Below are 20,278 nucleotides of genomic sequence, written 5' to 3'. Positions count from 1 at the left end.
GCACAATGCAAAGATACAAGAGGCGCACACGGTATATGAAGAGTGTCCTTTTCTAGGCACAATCTTTGCTCGTTCTTTGCTTTAATCCTCAAAGAATTGACCCTTGCGTCATTCATGTCTGATCCTTTCCATTTTACCACTATGGGAATGTTTTCCATTTCTCAAATAATATCTGTCAAAATTACTTTCAGCTTTGTCATCTCACTGTCTCCCTGCCAAGTACAGATAACCTGCAAAATTATGACCATTTGGGTGACAAACATGGTGTGAACTCTGGGACGAACCCATTTCATTGCTGTGCTGTTGATCACATTGCTATAGACTTAGCCGATTAGTAGTCTTCTTCTTTCCTCCACCTGGCAGGTGTCCATGGGTGGGAATGAACCTGTGTCCATGGTTCATTCCCACTCACTCTCCAATATCACCCCAAGGAAGGCCTTCCCAAGTCTGATCTAAGCTTATCTCATGCAGAAATTGCTTTTTCAATATCTTACAAGGCACACAAGTCCATAAAAGCGCTGCTTTGTTGAATGTACACAGTGCACCTGATGGGAAGTTACTATTTTATACATAGATGAGATGCTACTCTTTCTAACCACATTCTAGCAATTGCTTTCATTGCATAATTATACGGGTCTGAATCCATCCAGCTCTGTAACTTTTATTGAAAAATTATAGCTGTCTCAGAGAAGGCTTCTGTCTTCCAGATGTTTTATGGTTAGGGTGTGCATGGTTTAGACGGGAGGGATAGCTCTGTGGTTTAAGCATTGGCCTATTAAATCCAGGGCTGTGAGTTCAATCCTTGAGGGGGTCATTTAGGGATCTGGGACAAAAATCTGTCAGGGACAGTACTTGGTCCTGCTGTGAAGGCAAGTGACTGGACTTGATGACCTTTCAAGGTCCCATCCAGCTCTATGAGCTAGGTGTATCTCCATATAAATTTTTCAAAAGCACTCAGTTCTGGTCTCTCTCTGCTCCCAGTTAAGTCAATGATAGACCAAAGCTTTGGACAATCCCACCCTTGATGTGTGGAAGTAGAGGCACACACACTGTAATGAATAGAGTCCAATTCAGAGAAAAATGCTTGATGTGCTTAGAGATGGCCATCAATCAAATCCCTAGAGCTAACATGCCTAATTTATGTTAGAAAGACAAACTCTGACCTGACTCTGAATTTCACAAATAGTCCTTATATTTGAACTGGGCTAAACTGAACACCTAGATGCAAGCAATCTCAAAACTTTGGGGTGTTTTAAATTCACATCTAGAACTGAATTTTGCAAGTGACCTCTATCATTATACAGCAATGGATCAAGCCTAAATCCTAAATCCAACCCCCCCTGGACTTTGGGGTGTTCTGAATCTCTGTCTGAATTTTGCAACAAGACCCTGTTTCTTACAGTTGCTCTTTCTTACTAAAAGTTGGCTGGTTCATTTTAAAACATAGTGAAGGGAGATTTCAAAGCTCAACAACTTTAATGTAAACCTCACGTAGGGCACACAAGATTACTGCAAGTCACCCCCTTAGCATAGTTCCAGATCAGATAGACTGGATATTTTCTCTACAACATGATTTTATGGTATCTGCACTTCAAATCCTATGATGTTAAATTATGTCACATCCTATTTAAGCACTAACATAACAATTACACAACCATCAATATCTGAGTTACTCAGACTAGCCAAATTAATGGAACATTTGCTACTATCACTATTGATACAGAGCAGCATTAGCTAGGGTTCTTTAAGATGACTATAATGAACGAAAGTTTCAGCTCTCTTTACTAGTGATGGACAAATCTCAAAAAATTCAGAGATTTGATGCCATAACACTTCAAATGCTTTTCCAAAGCATCTTCCTCCTAACTCTGCAACACAGAGTTGAAAATAAATTGTCTTGAGAGATTTCTGGCCGGGAAGATAATGGGAACAGCTTTTCCCATAGCATTATAAGGTCTCTGCTTCCAGAGGCAGAACCAGGAAGAAGAGCAAGGATGCATGATAATAAAAAAAGGCATCCAACCTTTTTGAACGTCAGAGTCAGTTTGGTTTGTGTTTTAGAAGCAGGGCCGGCTCCAGCTTTTTTGCTGCCCCAGGCAGCGAAGAGGAAAAAAAAAAAGCTGCAATCGGCAGCACTTCAGCGGCTGCTCTACCACGCCGCTTCATTCTTTGGCGGCAATTCAGTGGCAGGTCCTTCCCTTTGAGAGGGACCGAGGGACCTGACGCTGCATTGCTGCCGAAGACCTGGACGTGCCTTCCCTTTCCATTGGCCACCCCAAGCACCTGCTTCCTGAGCTGGTGCCTGGAGCCGGCCCTGCTTAGAAGGTGGCTAAGGCTTAGTCACCACTACCACCTCTCAGAACCAATTGACTCGAAAATACAGATTTAAAGGTGTCCAGAACTTTATCTATCTCAATGGTAGGAAACACTTGGTGATAACTCAACACAGTTGGTGTATAGCATACAGTATATGCCTTCAGGCCTAATAGTGATACCTCTCAGCAAATGCTTTTATTCTACTGCTCTCCAAAACCAGCTCACTGGCAAACATCAATGCAGCATGGATTCACTTCCCTTTTAAAAATAGGTTCAGGTCACATTTTTGTGAACGTACTTGGCTATGAAAGAATCTGAATGAACCATTTTCTTAAACCTACCACATAATAACTATAATCACTTTAACCTACACACAAAGATGTTATTTATGGCATTGAGAAGCACAGTAACGATGTTGCTCAGATGTGAAATGGAAGCAAGTGTCCTTTCAGTGGTGTCAGTTATAGTAAGTGGTGCATGGGACAACATAAGTGCACCAGACGTTTTTTAAAAAGAGTAAACGCCAACTCTTCAAACTACAACAAGGAAAGTGCCATTAACATTGAAGGAGAATGTCAAGAAAGGGAAGGTTCTTATCGTATCTAGACCTCTGATATACCCACAGCATTTGGAAGAAGACATCAGACCAATTCAATTCAATAATTTCTAGGCACATTCCTGAAACTGTTGCTTGTGTAAATAATCCTTAACGATACAACTAGTCAGAGGGATAACACATGTGAACAAGGATTACTCATATGAGTAAGATTGAAGGATTGGGCCTATATTAACATGGAAAAGTGTCTCAGTGTCACCCAATTTAACACCTGTAAGTATAAGACAGGCTTTGGCACTAATGGGGGGTGAACAATCTTTGTACAGCGCGCCCAGGTTTGCACTACTTCCCATTGCTGACTTGTGGCAGAATGCCACATATTGACAGGCTGTCTCAACAATCCCTTTGCTTTCTCTGGACCTGGCAGTCGAGTGAGAAGCCCTTTCTCGGCAGTGCAGCCCCAGTTAAATCAATGGCACGGCTTACAAGGATAAGGACTATCGGGTTTCCCAGGATCAGGCCCTTTAATTTCAGGCTAGTTCACAAAGTAGACGATTCATCCCACAGCAGAGGGTCAGCACAAAGCCTATGCACCACTTACATCTCTGTGAGCTTCAGCAAGACATAAGGGTGCTTGCTCATGCCAGCCCTCTGCAGAGGAGCAAATTTCACCTCGGCTTTCTGCTCTCCTATGACCTCACTCAGGCTGTCTCCAGCATAACATACTGCTCCCTCTTCTGGTTGGATGCTGTGGTGCATCCACATTTTTTAAAAATGTGTACTGAGGTGGGAGGAGTAACACATTGAAAATACATGCTGTATTCTCATGGGGCCAAACCTTACAGCCATTATTCAGGTCTTCCTTGGGGAAAATCTCCCATTATCATAGAGCCATAGAAGATGGAGATGATGGCAAAAGTCCTAAGAAATCATCTAGACCATCTCCCAGCCAGTGTAGGACTGTTCCTTACTGTACATTGAGGTAAGTGGGAGATTTACCTGAGTTTGGACTAAGCAAGGCCTGTTTGATTTGGCCATGACTATCATATTTCTGTATAAAAAAGACTGACAAGGTATATAGATGTAGAGGTCACCATTTAAAAAAATGAACATCTACTAATGGTCACTACGTCATGGAGTCTGAAATATGTAGTTAACTAGTTATATCCTATTCTAAATAGAGAAATAAAACACAGTATCTCAGATACCACAGTGGGGAAATGTTTTCTGCCCAAATTCTCCAATTTGTCAAGGTTGTTTTGAATTCTAATGTTGTCCTCCAAGTGTTAGCAATCCCTCCCAGCTTGACCATGCAAATGTTTAAATATCATGGGTTGTAGGATCATAGAAATGTAGGGCTGGAAGGACTTCAAGAAGTCATCAATTCCAGCTCCCTGCACTAAGACAAGAGAATGAAAAAGGAAGCTGATGAGGTTAGTACCACTTTTAACAAGGGGAGGAAGAGAAGGCTTAAAAGAGAACTGCCTTTTCTGGATTTCCAGGTGAAAAGATAGTTTGTAAAGGAATGGAATTTTCCAGCTTGACACTGATCCACTAGAAACCCTTATTAGCTCACTTCAGTATTTCACCAAAGGAGTCATCTCTGTATCATGCCATCCGGACACCTGTTTTTCCTTCCGTTATACAGCCACGTCTACACAGACCTTACAACCAAGTTTAAATAATATGGTTAAAAAACCTTTAGCCTTACACACTGCTTTAAATATCTACAAAGTGCTTTACACATTAGCTAATTCTTGTGTGCTAAGTCAGTATAATTATCCCCATTTTCCAGACAGAGCAATGGAAGCAAAGAGCTTAAATGACTTTCCCAAGCCCACACAGCGAGTCAGTGGCAGAGAAGTTTAAATGTAGTTGGTGCTAAATGTATTTTTATTATGATATAGTTGATCAGGTTCTTTCCATTTATATACAGCACTGACCAGAAATGCCATTTATTTACGGAAAGTCATTTCTGCAAAGCCCATACCTGCTGACAGTCTATGTGCATTTCTGGAAGACAGCAACTGAGAAGTCCCAACAAACAGCAGTTAAGTTTCATCCATTAAAGAGATCTCTCCATAGTCAAGAGAGATTGTGTCAAACCACAGGGTGTTCACTGGGATTTCTAAATGATCAATGTAATTTAATATGCAACCAACTGATCAGGCAACTTTTGTCACATTATTTCCACCATCACAGGAAATAACAAAAGAAGAAAGCGGAGAAGGGCCTGACTCACCACCGCCTTTCTTCCCTGATTCAAAGCAAATCTTTAAAAAAGGCAACACTTTATGTGAAATAAAACAGATTTCAACTTGGAGTTGCGATTGTGTACAGTCATTACAGGCTACTATATTCCTCTCCCTTCCATTAATCCCATCAAATGGGCTCTGCACTACGAGCCCTCCCCCTCTAGTGCCATGTCCTCCATCACACCACATGCTAACATGTCTGTCTTTATGACATCCCACCGCTTCTTTTTGGGTCGGCCTCTCTGTCTTCCTCCTTCAGTATTGATCTGTTGGACTTTCTTACCCACATTGTTGTCAGGACTGTACTTTACATGAATAAACCCTCTGAGTCTGCGTTCCCTCATTTTTGGGTGTTACTCTGAACACATCTGTCACATACACACAACTGACATGATCCTTCTTCCTTACGCCACTCATTCATCTCAACACTTGCGTTTCAGTGGAACAGATCATTTGCTCATGTTTCTTCTTTGCTGTCAAACACCCAACACCACACATTAAAACTGGTCAGACCACTGTTTTACAGACTTCCCTTTTCATCTTACTGGTACCATGTCTCTCTCTCCATTTGAGTCAGGCATTACGAAGGGCCATAATCCATTTAATGTGGATGTAAAATTTTAACTGCAGTTTCTGCTAAGAACTTTTTATATAGGCCTGGAGTCCACAGCTTGGCCTGGGCCATGGGGGCTAGCTAATAGAGAACAATACCTAGCTAAGAAAAATCTGGGGTAAACAAATAACCTTGTGTGTTTCAAGTCAGTGAGCGGAGTCAGCATAACTCAATGTAATTGGGCGTCCTTATGGCAAGTTATAGACACATGAAGCGCTGAGAAAGGCCTCATGGTTACTCCCTAATGCAGGGAGGAGATAGTGGTACAATACCCCTCAGACAGAGTTCAGGAAGAGGTCCAATATAATTGACATGAGTTATGTTACCCTCCCCTCACAAATGTATGCCAGTCCTAGCCACAGAAATGCAAGGGTAAATTTATAAACAATTGTTAAGTACTAATTACTGCTTTTTCGCTTTAAATCTCTAGGAACGTACCAGTTAGAGGACATGGTTCAGACCTGGGTCTGGGTTTGCAGCAGGCTAGCGTGTCTAGCTCAAACCAGGCAGGGCACTGAAGTCCCAACCTGCCAGAGGAAACAGGCTCAGGGATAGTCTCTCAGCACATCAGTTGGCAGCCCCAAGGGGTTTTCTGTGATCCAACCCATCACAGATACCATTCCACTTACAAATGATTAATTCCTTCTTGAATCCCACTAAATTCTTGGCCTCAGTAATACCTTTGTGGCAATGAGTTGCACAGGCTAATCATGCCAGCCAATAGCTCATCTATTTTGGTTAAATGATACATAAGAAAGAAATTACTTGCTATAGCTGTACAGTGTAAAATAGGGAAACATAAATGGATCATTATACAAGTGGTTGTTATGCAGAGCATGAAAAATAGAGGTTACACATTTCCTCAATTCTTTTCTTTGCCCTAATACACTATGACACTCACCGTTCTCTGGGCTATGAGGAAACAGAACAGGAGGGCACACATTGGGTATAGTATTCGTCATGGCTGCTTGGGAAAAAAAAAGACAGTTTGTTATAACGATGTACGGCAGACAATTTTTTTAAAATCTAACTATATCATCTCTGAACCTGCAACTTCATTTCTGGGATTTGCACATCCACAACGCAAAAGACTTTAATATCTTTGCTTCCCAAACAGTGGCTTTAGGCTGCAGAGCTTGTTCATATTTGCTGTTATTTTAGCTCTTTTTTATTTGCATGCCAACATACCATGAAATATATAAAGATTTCAGCAAAATTTCTGCAGCAAAATAAATATTTTATAGTGGGCTAAAGCCAGAAGACTTTATTTGAGCAAATGTCCATTGTCATGTGTAAGACCCTCCAGATTTCAGCCACTGACTTTACACTTTCTTTTTCAGCCTCAAAACTTTCATCATAATTGTTCCACTTCTGGTGGCTGGAGCCGGAACACACCTGCACAAGTGATACAAATTTTTGTCTGCAAATATCTTGATTTGCATTAACATCTGTGCCGACTTTTGTCTTGATGCATGGTACAGTGGGAACGCATTAAAACTTCCTCCCCATCAAAAAGAAATGCAGCTCTCTCCATTCTCTCTTCGGCTCCCCATTTGGCCTGCGCCATAGGCTCCTCTCTGCAGTGCCTTTGTCCAATAAGAAGTGACAGTTTCCATTGATGGAACTGCCATATAATGCCTAAACTCGAAGTGAATGAAATGAAAAATCCTTTGGACTTTAACGGTGGTACTTGTTAGTGAGAAGAAGGATGGCTAAGTGGTTAAGGCACTAGCCTAGGCCTTGAGAAATGCGAGTTCAAGCCTCTGTTCAGTGACATAGCCTTTCTGTGCATTAATTTCCCCTCTGTAAAATGAGAGTAATAGTACTTCCTTCCCTCACAGTGGTGGTGTGAGGATACAGATGCACCTTTTCATGTATTTATCTGAGACAAATAGCTAATAGTTTTAAATTAACTGCCCTCTTAGAATAACGTACCCTTTAGGAAGAGCAGCAAAGAGTCCTGTGGTACCTTATAGACTAACAGACATATTGGAGCATGAGCTTTCGTAGGTGAATTCCCACAGATCCAGACTAACACAGCTACTCCTCTGATCCTTTAGGAAGAGTGAGTCATTTTAACTTCAGTTGAATTACAGATTATTACAGAGATAGCAAGGCACCTACAAAATAGGGACAAATCCTTTGCCTTTTTTGCCAGTCAAGCTGCAAAAGACTAAGGAGGACATTTTGTGTCTGCTCCATGCAGTTGGAACATGGAAGCAGGCTTGCCTTCAGCCTCCACTAGGCTTTATGCTATGGCAAAACTCTAGAATTTAGAGATAAAAGGAACCCAACTGGGCCATCTAGACTAACTCCCCGCCGGAGCAGAGTTGGTCTCTGCAGCACATTTTATAGTTTAAATGTTGTGCCAATGCATGAGAACCAAACAATGAAAATCTACCATCAACCATAACTAACCGGCCTAATTTCAATGCCCAAGATGAGTGAAATGCAGAGCATAATGTAAATTCGTCGCTCAGTTATTTCAGTTCTAATAACCAAAGCTGTCAATAGTCAGCCAGAGAAGGATTTTCAAATGCTGTTTCAGATAATTAGCTCAACATCCTCCACTAGAAAGAGGAGACAAGAAGCAAAAGCTTTCTATGTATTACAGAGGAGAAAGGAACTAGACTTAAAAATAGCAGTAATGAAGCAATGGGCAGTATGATCCTGCTCTCAATGAAATTCAGTGGCAAAAATCTCTATTGACTTCAACAGGGGTGGAGCAGGATTGGGTCCTTACTCCTGTCATTTGGTACAAATGCAGACCTTGATCCACTCCAGCAGGCCCTTGCACCCCTGTGGAGCCCTGTCTTCAGTGGAATTCTGCACAGAAGCAAAGGCCCACACACAGATTGGATTGCATATCCAGTAGACCCTGATACAGTAGCCCCTCTGCCACATGACCAAACCTCTATTGGGCTGAATACAGTGGTGATATTAAATGGGCTGTGGTCAGACTAGACGATTGAATGGTCTCTTCTGCCTTAAACTCTATGGAACTAATCCCACTGTAGTCTGTTTGAGTAATGATAGCAGGATCGGGTTCAGACATACCTCCATTTTCTCTTAGTGTTTCTGCTGCATTGAAGGAAAGCCTGAGAAAGTGGAACCCCACCCACACGCTGTGGTCAGCTAGTCAGACAGCACAGAGCTTGTTGCTCAAAATAATTTAATACTTTCCAAGAAGACAAAGAAAAAACAAACAATTTAGGCTCCAATGTGGTACATGCAGAACAGCCACCTGCAGGCAGGATTCTAATTAGTTCAGAAAGCTAAAAGAGAGACTGCAAGTCTAACAGAGTTCAGTCACCCCTCCAGCAGGCAGAAATCTCCCACCGTGTTCTCTAAGGTCTGAGGCGTATATTTTTTAGGCCACACACAGAGAATTCAGGGTGGCGGAGACTTTTAGTGTAAAGCAGGGCTTCCTAAAAACCATCACTATCCCTCCTTCCCTGTTTCCCACCACCACAAAAAAACCAAATGTACAAACAATATTTGTATGCAGAAATGAGCCTGAACCAAGATCCCAGATGTTTTCCTAAAAGATATGCTTTAGCAATTATTTGGGGGAAGTTCTATGGCCTCTCTCTGGCTGTGTTATACAAGAGGTCAGACTAGACGATCACAATGATCCCTTCTGGCCTTGGAATCTGTGAATGAATCTATAAACATTCCCTGAATCCAGGGAAGTTTGAATCCAGCTCTGGAGCTGAACTTTGCAGACAGGGCCGGCTCTACTGTTTTCGCCACCCCAAGCAGAGCACCGAACTGCCGCCATGGACGGCGGGGGCAATCCGTGTGTGATTAGGATGGCACGTACGTTTCCGCAGCGGCAGCAATTCGGCAGCAGCTTCTTTCTTCAGACAGAAGACAGAAGCTGCGCCGCCGTGGACAGCTGAACGTAGAAGTTGCCGCCGAATTGTCACCGCTGCAGAAACGCACATGTTGCCCTAACAGTACATCGACTGCCCCAGCGGTCTGCAGTGGCAATTTGGCATGTAGCTTGGGGGCAAAAACACAGGGACTGCCATCCCTTGCAGATTGTCGTCCCAAGCACCTGCTTGGAATGCTGGTGCCTGGAGCCGGCCTGTTTGCAGATTAGGTCTGTCATAAACAGATAGTTAAGGGTTAATGTCTCTTTTACCTGTAAAGGGTTAACAAACAGTGACCTGCAACACCTGACCAGAGGACCAATCAGGAAACAAGATACTTTCAAATCTCGGCGGAGGGAAGCCTTTGTTTGTGTTTTTTGGGCTTTACTTTGTTCTTTCTGGGCTCTGAGAGTGACCACACGTACCTACAGGCTCTCTAATCTTCTATTCCAATGTTGTAAGTATAAAGGTAGAAAGGTGGTATAGTCTTTTTATTTGTTTTCCTTTATGTGCAAATGTGTATTGGAGGGGGCTATTTCTCCAATTTCTTAAGCTGACAGACTCTGTAACTTTTTACCATCTAAATTGCAGAGATAGACCTTTTACTTTTTTCTTTCTTTTTATTAAAAGTTTTGCTTTTAAGACCTGTCTAATTTTTTTTTCCTTGTTGAGGCTCATGGGAATTGAGTCTGTACTTAACAAGGAAGGAGAAGGGAGGGGAAGGGTGGAATCCCTTTGTTTTAGATTCACGGAGCGTGAATCAGTCTCTCTCTCCAGGAGACCTATTTTCTCTGTGTTGTGATTCAAGGGGTTTGGATCACAGTAATCTTCCAGGGTAACCCAGGGAGGGGAAGGCTGGGAAAGGCAACGGTGAGGAAAGGGGTTTACTTTCCTTATGTTAAGATCCAGGGGGTCTGGGTCTTGGGGGTCCCCAGGAAGGTTTTGGGGGAATCAGAGTGTATCAGGCACTCGAATTCCTTATCAGATCTAAGCAGGTAATTAAGCTTAGGGGAATTCATGCTAGTACCCATATTTTGGACGCTAAGGTTCAGAATTGGGAAAGATACTATGACAAGGTCAGATGGTCCACTTCCTAGAAAACAGGTGAACAGCAAGAGACCACTCACTCCAGGGGCTCTGGAACAATTCATATAGCAGGGGTGCTGAGAGTTATTGAACTAAATGGTAAATCATGTATATAATGGAAAAACTTCAAGCAAGAGGGTGCGGCAGCACCAGGAGCAGCTCTAGCTTTTTTGCTGCCCCAAGCACAGCAGTCAGGCAGCCTTCGGCAGCACGCCTGCGGGAGGTCCGACGGTCCTGCAGCTTCGGCATATCCGCCGCTGAATTAGTGCCAAATCCGCAGGACCGGGGACCTCCCGCAGGCAAGCCACCAAGGGAAGCCTGACTGCCGCCCTTGCAGGGACCAGCAGGGCACCCCCTGAAGTTTGACGGCCCAGGCACGTGTTTGGAGCACTGGTGCCTGGAGCCACCGCCGGGCAGCACCCCTAGTTCCAGCACCTATGCACCAGCCTGTTACTCTACTCCTCCCTGTCCTGCCATTGCCCCACCCTAACCGAAGTAGAAATTATCCTCCCTGGGACCTACCCTCTGGAATATATAAGTAAAAAAGCCGCATGACTATATTTTTCCACCAGATAAATGAACAAGAGGAATTCGCTGTTCCAAATTCTTCTACATTTTTTTACAAACTTGGTGTCTAGTGCACCAATATAGTTACTGTAAGCAGAGTAACTGCAAGTCACCGAGAAAGATTTTGCATTATGTGGGTCATTTAGCAGTGGAAATGTTAGGTCCATATTTTCTGTGCAGAGCACTTAAATATCTAAGTGCTAATGACTGGCAGCCATGTTACTTTTGTTCTCTCTTGTGTTTTGTTCTCTCTATCTAAAAGAAATGTGACTGTCACCGAATTGCTCTGTAAGTAGAGAAAAACACCATAAATTATATTTTTGAGCTACTGGGTAGCTTGAAACTGATTACTACTATTGCTGACTGAAAGGTTTCCACCTTTTTTATTTTTGGACAAAAAAATGGCTTGTTGATTAAATGTACATTTTCCCAAGAAAATTTCCATTTCATTTACATTTTTGATGTTTTTGTTAAAAAAAAAAGTGTTTGGTTTGGAGTTGTTAAAAATCTAAATTATCCTGGGTTTAGTTTTCCAAAACTGAAAATTATGGGGTTGTGAGTTTTCTTTAAAAACAAACAACAAATAACCCCTGACCCTAAACTAATTCAGTGAAAATTTTCATCAGAAATAATATTTAGTTTTGTTGAAATTTTTTATGGAAAATAAAATATATTTTGACCAGTTCTAATCATCTTACCTCTTTGTGCTGTTCTTGTCTTCTGGAAACATTTTCTTCAGCTAAATAGGCTAGCTTTTATCAATGGCTGAATTATTTCAATGCACACTAGAAATACAGTACTATTGGTATTTAAACTCCGGACATAATCCTGCCTTCACTAAACAGAGGAACAAAAATCCAATTGACTTCGTGGTTTAAAAGTCAAGACCTAGATAAGAGAATATTGGCCTCCACATATCCCAGTATGTCCTCTAAGATTGGTGCGGTTTACCGACTGCTGCACCTTAGCATAATCTGGATGATGGGAATGAAGTATGGTCTTGTAACTAAACTGAGGGCCTAGACTGGGATATAAGAGACCTTTGTTCAGTTCCTGGCTCTGTCACACACTTTCTGTTTGACCTTGGGAAACTCATTTAACCTCTCTGTGCCTCCGTTTCCCATCTGCAAAATGGGGATAAAAATACATCCTTTGTCTGCCTCCTCTAGCTGTAGCCTCTTTGAGGCAGGGCCTGTCTCTTATGTGTTTGTCCAGTTCCTAGTACAATGGTTTTCCAGTCTTGGCTGGGGCCTCTAAGCATTATTATAAAGCAAATAAATAACATCACACAGAAGACACTCTAAATGGCAGACCACCTGCACTACTCACCAGGCTTCTGATACCAGCCAAATGGATATATTCTGACATCTGCAGAGCTGCAATCGGAAATCTGCCAAATGCCTCCTGTTTCCTCAGTGCAGGTCTGGATTCCTAAACTATTCAGAGTCAAGCAGAGCACCTCACCACCTACCAGGAAAATATCCAGTTACAGAAATCACCATGGTAATTTTGTTTTAAATACTATTTTTAAGAAAATTAATATTTTCTGGTTCCACTAAGTATTATATGAAAGTCCCTTTGGCTCAGAAATCAGAGAAGAAAAAGACCCATTAGGTCCTGCTCCCGTTGAAGTTAATGAAGAAGCTGTCTTTGATTTCAGTGGGGACACTATCAGGCAATTAGGGCTGGTTCCAAAGCCGATTGATGTCAATGGGAGTCTCTCAACTAACTTTTCAGCGCCTCTGAGTAACGGAGGGCCCAGCACCAAGATTTTCAAAACCAGGCCTGATTGTAAATTGGCAGGATTTTCAGAAGTGTTGTACACCTCGCACTTCCAACTGACCTCAGCAGGAACTGAGGAGTTGTCAGTACTTTTGAAAATCAGGCCACTCGCTTAGGCGCCTAAATATGAATTGAGAAGTAAAATTTTCACAGACATCTAAGTAACTTAGGAGCCTACGTCCTTCTGACTTTAAACCAGCTATAAGTCACATGGATGTTTTTGTAAACCATTAGGCACCCAAGTCTGCAAATATTGACTTGGGCGTCTCAAGCTAGATACTCTCAAAAATGAGGACCACCTAAAATCAGTGGACAATTTGAAAATGTGTGCAAGATCATGCTTGGGAGAACACAGGAAGACAAAGTTAAATAATTCTTCAAAGCACAGAAATAAATGAGATGCCCAACTCCCATTGAATTTCACTAGGGTGTGGGTGTCTAGCTCTCTGAGATGCTTTGGAAATCAGCCAAAGTCTTTAGAGTGGGGCTAGTACTGGATGTGGGGATATGGGTGATATACCACTTTATCCATTTGTGTGAAATACTGGTAAAGCTATAGCCCTGCTAAGAAACTATTCCTATGAGATGTTACTTATGGGAGCTAAGGCTGGTAAGTACTTTACTGCTCTGGTAGATGGCTGAAACATAGGAAGCAGAGCTGTCTATAGAATGACAATTCCATTTCAAAATTTGTTTTTGCTCTGCACTGGAAGAAAGACAAGACCCTTTGAATGTTTTTGTGAAAACAGAATTGTGTGGAAATGTCTTTTTTCTGATTGAAATTTGGAAGTGTGTGTGTGCATGTATGAGATGCCTGAAAGTCTAATGTTTAGAGCAGTAGCCTGGGATGTGGGTAGGGTGACCAGATGTCCCAGTTTTATAGGGATAGTCCTGATATTCGGGGTTTTGTTTTCTATAGGCACCCACTCCACTCCACCCCATCCCGATTTTTCACACTTGCGATCTGGTCAGCCCAGATGTGGGAGACTCAGGGTCAAGTCCTTGCTGTGCCTAATTCAGAGGAGAATTTTCCAACCCTGACCATTCTGAATCAGGCTCAGCAGGGCCTTGCACGCCGGTTTCCCACATCCATGGGTACTGCCCAAGCCACCAGGCCGCAGAGTATGAGAGAGTAGCTTGTCACCAGAAATGTTCTGAAGGGGTGCTGATAAGCTTGGCGAGGGCTTTAGCCTGGCCACCTCAAGCTGAAAGAATAGCAACATTCAATGTAACGGACACAGACTGAAAAATGAACTCTATAAATCCAGCTTCAGTAAAGAATACCTGTTGACTGTGAGTCATTTAAAAGTCCAAATCCTGTGCAACAGGGGTCAGAATCACATCGGCGCTCACACTCAAAAAACCTAACCGGAAAGAAGAAAATATTCCAGACTTTAATACAATTGGCAGCTAGTTGAAACTATAGCCTTGTTCACAATTCCTGCAGGGGTCTGCCTAGGGTTGCCAATATTGTAGTTCAAAAATACAGAACTGTTTTCCTAGCACCCCTCGGTGGGAGGAATAGCCTGTGATATTGGGCCAGGGGTGGGGCGCTCACAGTTCAGTACTACAAAGAGTGGGGCGTACTAACCATGTGGCAGCTGAGGAAATCTTCCTCTCCCTGCAACAGGCAAGCACTCTTGGCTGCTGGGACCCACCTCTGAAAGTGAACAGGGCAGCACTGAAGGGCCAGGGCTGGGACAAGAGTGGAAAGATGCACCAGTGATTAATGGCCCTCTCTGACTCCAATCCTTGAGCACAGGCCCATCTGCTTTCCCTGCACAGGCTCTGTCTAGCAGGGCAAGTGGATGGGGCTGTGTGCCCTGGAGCTGCACTGAATGGTTAGGTTCAGGAAGGGGCTCTGTCTGCCAGGAGGGTCAATTCTCCCAGAGTGTAGCCTTCTCTTCCCTGCTCACAGAGTCTCTGCCAATGTCTCTCATAGACAACCATAACTGCTGGTCTATAGCTACTCCAGCTGCAGCAGTGGGCGAACAAGGTGGGCAGGGAGCCTGGTCCTGGAAGCCAAGACCACCTGCACAGAACCCTTCAGCTTCCCCTGCCAACAGGCCTCCTCCTGACGACCCTTTCAGCATGGCCCCATCAGGTCTTCATGCCCCCCGATAACCTTATCGTGCTCCCCCAGGGGTCCGCGCTCCATGGTTGGGGAACTGCTGTGCTATACATACATTGGTTCTGTAAATCTTGGGACCGATTCTGCATTACTACATTCTCTAATTTTACAAACTTTATCTCATTGGAAGGTAATGTCATAATAAAACTGGTTTTGCATAATGATAATATTTTAATATGTTGAGGTACGGGATAAAAGGCATCCTGCACTGATTTAGTAGGGGATGGGAAATTTTCTTTTTAAATAAGAGACTTCTCTTGTAAGATGAGACTGTTGGCAACCCTAGGTCTGCAGGCCCCAAGGGTTTAGCCAATACACTGCAGTGAGGAGTTTGCAGAATCTGCAAACTCACACTGCACCCTCTAGTTCTTTATATTGTATGTACAGAAGCTCAGCTGTTGTTATTTAGAACAGTGACTGTACTGGGAAACATTAGCATAGATGCATTGTGTGCATTTTTGACAACAGTCCTATCCAGCCAATCACTGATTTTGTGATATCGTATTATACAGACTAGATAATACAATGAATATATTATAAATTCACTTAAAATTGTGTGATTAATATTTGTAATATATTGGTTATTCTCCCAAAAAGATATACTGCTCTTTAATATTTTTAATGAATGTGCCTGATCCTCTCAATTTACATGATATGGTTTTGATATTCTGGATGTAGCCAAAGCCACATGCTAACAAAACGGAATTGAGTTGGCTCGTACCCATCGGAAATGGCTTTTCCGCTCATGTCAATCTTGTTTCTCACTGAGGCTCCAGTTACTTTACGGAACGGTAAACGTGTGTAGAAGCTCTTCACAGCCCCTTCTAGAGTGACTGAAAACATCAAAGGGCAAGTTACTTCTTCCTTCAAATGATTTAAGCGAACATAAAGAGGAGGGAAAAAGCTACATTTCTATGACACTGCGGTGATTTCTCAGTGTATTGGAAAATAAATTTAGAGCAACATGTTTGACAGCTAGATTTCTTTCTATGCAGGATGAATGCCCAACAGGCATTCTAATGGCAGAAAGATGGGCTGATAAGTAGGGGAGTCAAGTTCAGGTTCTGAATTCCCAGGCCAGCAGGGACTTGTATTGAAGTGATTCCAGTCCACTGAATTAGATAGTCCACTTCACACTGAATGCAGCATCTCTGGGTAGACTGGGAGAATGCAGAGTGGGTAGTGTCTGCAGCTTCCCCTTCCCTTTGGCTCTTAATAGAGTCAATGTTCAGTACTTCGGGTGTTGGGTTCTTTCATCTAGAACAGAGCAATATTATGGGGCTGGAAGCAATAAGAAAGCTAAAAATACTTTAAACACTTTTCTGTTAACACAATTACTGCAGTTGCCATCAATGATTGTGAATGGGAAGGGAGACATCCCAAAGACAATCTCCATATTCAAATACTGTTCAGACTAGGGAAAAGTCTGAGGACTCCTGGTGCACTTTCCTTTGGCTCCTCTGATATAGATGCTAACTGGGATGCGTTGGGAATATCCTTCCACTAGGAACTGAAGGGAGATCACCAGCAACTGGCCATCACATAGCCATGATGCCTTTCAGTTACTAATGTTAGTCTTTCATTGCTACTTCATGTTATATCCAGAGCCACCTAGTCTTCCTTGTTGCGGTTCATAACATTCCTACATTCCCATTTGACATCCTTCAAAGTAAAAGCTGAGATGCTGATCGATGCCGCCAGGAATACAACGCACATCCATCTGAAATATCCAATTTAACACAGAAATTAAAGCTCACCTACTTTGTGATGCACGGTCTGCAGTTGCTGGGGTAATACTGTCTGACAGTTTTTGGGGATGTGGTTGATGTAATTATCACAGATCTGAGCCTCTGGATAGAGTGTGCAGGCAAAATATGTGCTTGTGGTATTCTGAAGGGCAGCCAGCTGACAAAATGCATCTTCTTGTGCACAACCTAAGAGGCAGAGCAGCTCAGTTTTATAAACTTAGCTATTTGTGTTCCTCTTCTCTCCATTCCCATCTCTCACTTGTTTATAATTCTTAATATTAAACCTTTAGCAAAAATACTCTTTATTGAAGTGTGTATTATTGTTATTATTATGCTATTACTGTATAAGAAAAATAAATAGGGAAAAATTCTTCTTTTAATTGGTGTGAACTCGGAATAATTTCCTGGCATGAGTGGGGTTACTCCAGGTTTACACAGGAAAAGCTGAGAGTAGGACCTGGTTCACAGTCTTTTTTTGTTTTAGGCAATCTTTTAATAAAACAGGGACCAGAACACCCAAGAAACAGATATGAGGATTTTCAAACTAATTCAATATATTAAACCTACAATAACAATTGCATATTTCTTCTGGTTTATAAAATAAAAGAGGCAGTATCAGCAAACATTTTCTAGAATGTCCTATGAAAAATCTGTAAAATTATTTCTGGAGAGTTTCTCTCATACACTAAAAATGCTTCTATGCACATTGACCATATGAGTTGGTTATTTTTTGTGGTTTACCTTGAAATTCACACCCTGGCTGGCTGCCTTCCTTCCTTGCTATAGTAGAGGAATTTTGCAAAACTCCAAGGCTCTAATGCACTTTAAAAAAATAAAACAACAAACTGATCAAGCCAGTTTGCTAATTATTGTGCTACTGGGTTGATGCCCTGATGCTGCAAAAATTATGCAAGTGTTTTAAGCATGTGAGTAGTCCCATTGACTTCTTAAAGTTAAATACATCTATAGTGTTGGGCATCTCTCTTAGTAGCTGTTTTCCTGTTAGTCAGAGGGCTTGTCTACATGACCCTGCAATTCAGACTACATGGGCTTGTATAGAAGTCTACATCACAGTGCTGCTCTGTAACTCCCCCGTTTGGCTGCTGCGGGTGCAAACTAAAAGCTTCCTAGTTCAAGGTATTACAATCCTCTTTAAACAGGACTATGTTAATGTGATCCAGGAATCTTTTAGTTCACACCTGCAGCATCCATGTGGGAGAGTTACAAGACAGCACTTTGGTGTGCACTGCTGTTTATACCTCCATAGTCTGGCCTATGGAGCAGTGTAAACATAGCCAGAGACTTAGCAACCTATCCTTCCAAAATATGGAAATAAGTTATCCCCCAATGCCAGTGGTGTTTCATAAAATATGTACTATAGACAATAAACTTGATTTGAATGATGTCTTGCAGAGCTAAATAACAGAGGGATAACAGGTGCCAGGAAGATGACTTGAGAACACTATGCAGTGATTGCCTTCTTTATTCTTTATGACCTTTTAGTCCATTTCCAGGTCAAACTGTGGCTAAAAGAAACCTTTCAGGATTTGTTTATGCATCATTAAAACAGCAAACATGGCCGCAAAGCATTTTTTCCTCATTTGCAGGTCACGTTTCTTTGGTGTTTTAATGTCTTAAAATCCGGCACTTGAGACATCACAATGGATGAACGGGCAATAAACAAACACAGGGCCTGATTCTCCTCTCTCTTACCCCATTGTTACCGCACAGTGTAACTTCAGCGATGTCAGTGGAGTTACTCGGTAGTACGGGAGGAGCATCAGGCCCATATCTGAGCCCCAGTATCATGGAAAACTGGAGATATCATCACCTTTTATAACAAACACTTTTGAGCATTAGTCCATGACTTTTGTCCTTCTCTTTACTTAGGAGATAAGGGATTTACTCAAGTTTTTACCAATAACTGTGCCTGTCCTGACAAAAATTCATGGTCTGGATTTCACCACTGGTGTAGCTCCACAGCTCTAGTGTAGGCAGGACTCAGATGATTTTAACAGGATGTCATGTAACTTGGTAGTAAGAACAGTTGGGTACTGTCTACCCCACACTATATCTTCCACTGCTGCTACCGCTAGTGAAGATGCACCAGCAATGAGTTAGTTTTTTGCCACAGTCAGCAAAGCCACTGAGCGGCAAATGAGTGGTGCCAGCCTGCCCGCTTCATCATGGGCTGGGTGGCTTCTCATTGAGACTAGGGATTACAACCCATGACTCCTATTTGAATTTTTGTGCTTTCCCTGTAAAAAAAATCCATAAACGCTGCGGTTTCTAACACCCATGACTATGGTAGCTATCGAAACTGCTGATTAATTATTGTTTCTCTACTAGCATGTAGAATAAAGTTCTATGATTTCTTACGTGTGAGACACCAGAGCATCGCCTGGTCTGCTGAGTACTTATGTTTGAAGAGCCAGTACTGCTGGGATGGAAGGGAACGGCTTTGGTCTAGTTGTATCAGACTGTTGTTCATTAGGGAAAAAAGTTCCATTACAGAATCTGATCCACATGAGAAAAAAAAAAGCAAGATTTATTTACAATCTGGGATACGTTAAGATTATTTATACATAAAACTCTGAATTTCACAGTGTGTCAGCTGTAACCTTTTCCCAGGGTTAATGTATATCCAGGTTGGTTTTAAATAGGACTGCCTCAGGGATAATACCTGTGTATTTGAATTGTGTTTGGGTTGGGATTTAATCTTTTTTTTTCCCCCAAGAGTCTATTAAGGGACTGAAATAAAGCACAAAATGCTCATATCACAGCATCTCTCTGTTAACTTTATCCATTGCAGGATCATTCCTCACAGTATCTTTTCTAGTACTTTAACCAAGTTAATTTTAATGACCTGAAGTGACGCAATTTCCACCAGTTCCCTTGGGAAGTTATCCAATAACCCACTATTAGCAAGTTTCCCCCGCCCCCAATACTTAGCCAAAATGCTCCTTTTATTAATTTAATCCTATATCTCCCAGTAATACCCCCACATACCATCTTAAGTAATTCTTCTCTATCCCTGGCATGTGCTCCCTTCAAATGTGTGTAGACTGTGGTGTCTTCCCTGACCTATTTTTGTCTCTTTTCAATTATTGCCCTTAAATTAGCCCATGCAACTCTTGGGACATTTTTGTTGTTTTTCCACTGATCTCCTTCCAGTTTGTCAATAACCACTCTCTTATTTGTCAAAAGGGAGGAGCAGAACACACCGCACATTATTTTGGCCCTGTATGACTCCCAGTTATTTAATCCATGAAGCACTAAAATAGCGAAAAATTGAAACACAAAACCAAAGAAACACTAATACTTTACTGTGTCTATTCACTTTCTCTCG

General features: G+C 42.2%; 1 protein-coding gene across 2 annotated transcripts in view; it reads right to left on the bottom strand.

Moving 5' to 3' along the window:
• Positions 1-20,278, bottom strand: part of TG (thyroglobulin) — a 211,619-nt gene that overhangs the window by 106,883 nt on the left and 84,458 nt on the right. The window contains exons 30-35 of one of the 2 annotated variants that reach the window (XM_030553857.1): positions 19,309-19,446; positions 16,939-17,115; positions 15,903-16,014; positions 14,335-14,414; positions 12,598-12,735; positions 6,642-6,707 (exon numbers count right to left, since the gene is read on the bottom strand). In XM_030553857.1, coding sequence (XP_030409717.1) covers positions 6,642-6,707; positions 12,598-12,735; positions 14,335-14,414; positions 15,903-16,014; positions 16,939-17,115; positions 19,309-19,446 — 711 coding nt within the window. The remainder of the gene's footprint in view (positions 1-6,641; positions 6,708-12,597; positions 12,736-14,334; positions 14,415-15,902; positions 16,015-16,938; positions 17,116-19,308; positions 19,447-20,278) is intronic. The other variant, XM_030553858.1, reaches the window with a different exon arrangement.

Source organism: Gopherus evgoodei, chromosome 2 (assembly GCF_007399415.2).
Source record: "Gopherus evgoodei ecotype Sinaloan lineage chromosome 2, rGopEvg1_v1.p, whole genome shotgun sequence".
Taxonomy (NCBI): Eukaryota; Metazoa; Chordata; order Testudines; family Testudinidae; genus Gopherus; species Gopherus evgoodei.
Note: the sequence above shows the minus strand (reverse complement) of the source record. Positions and strands in the feature narration are given on the sequence as shown.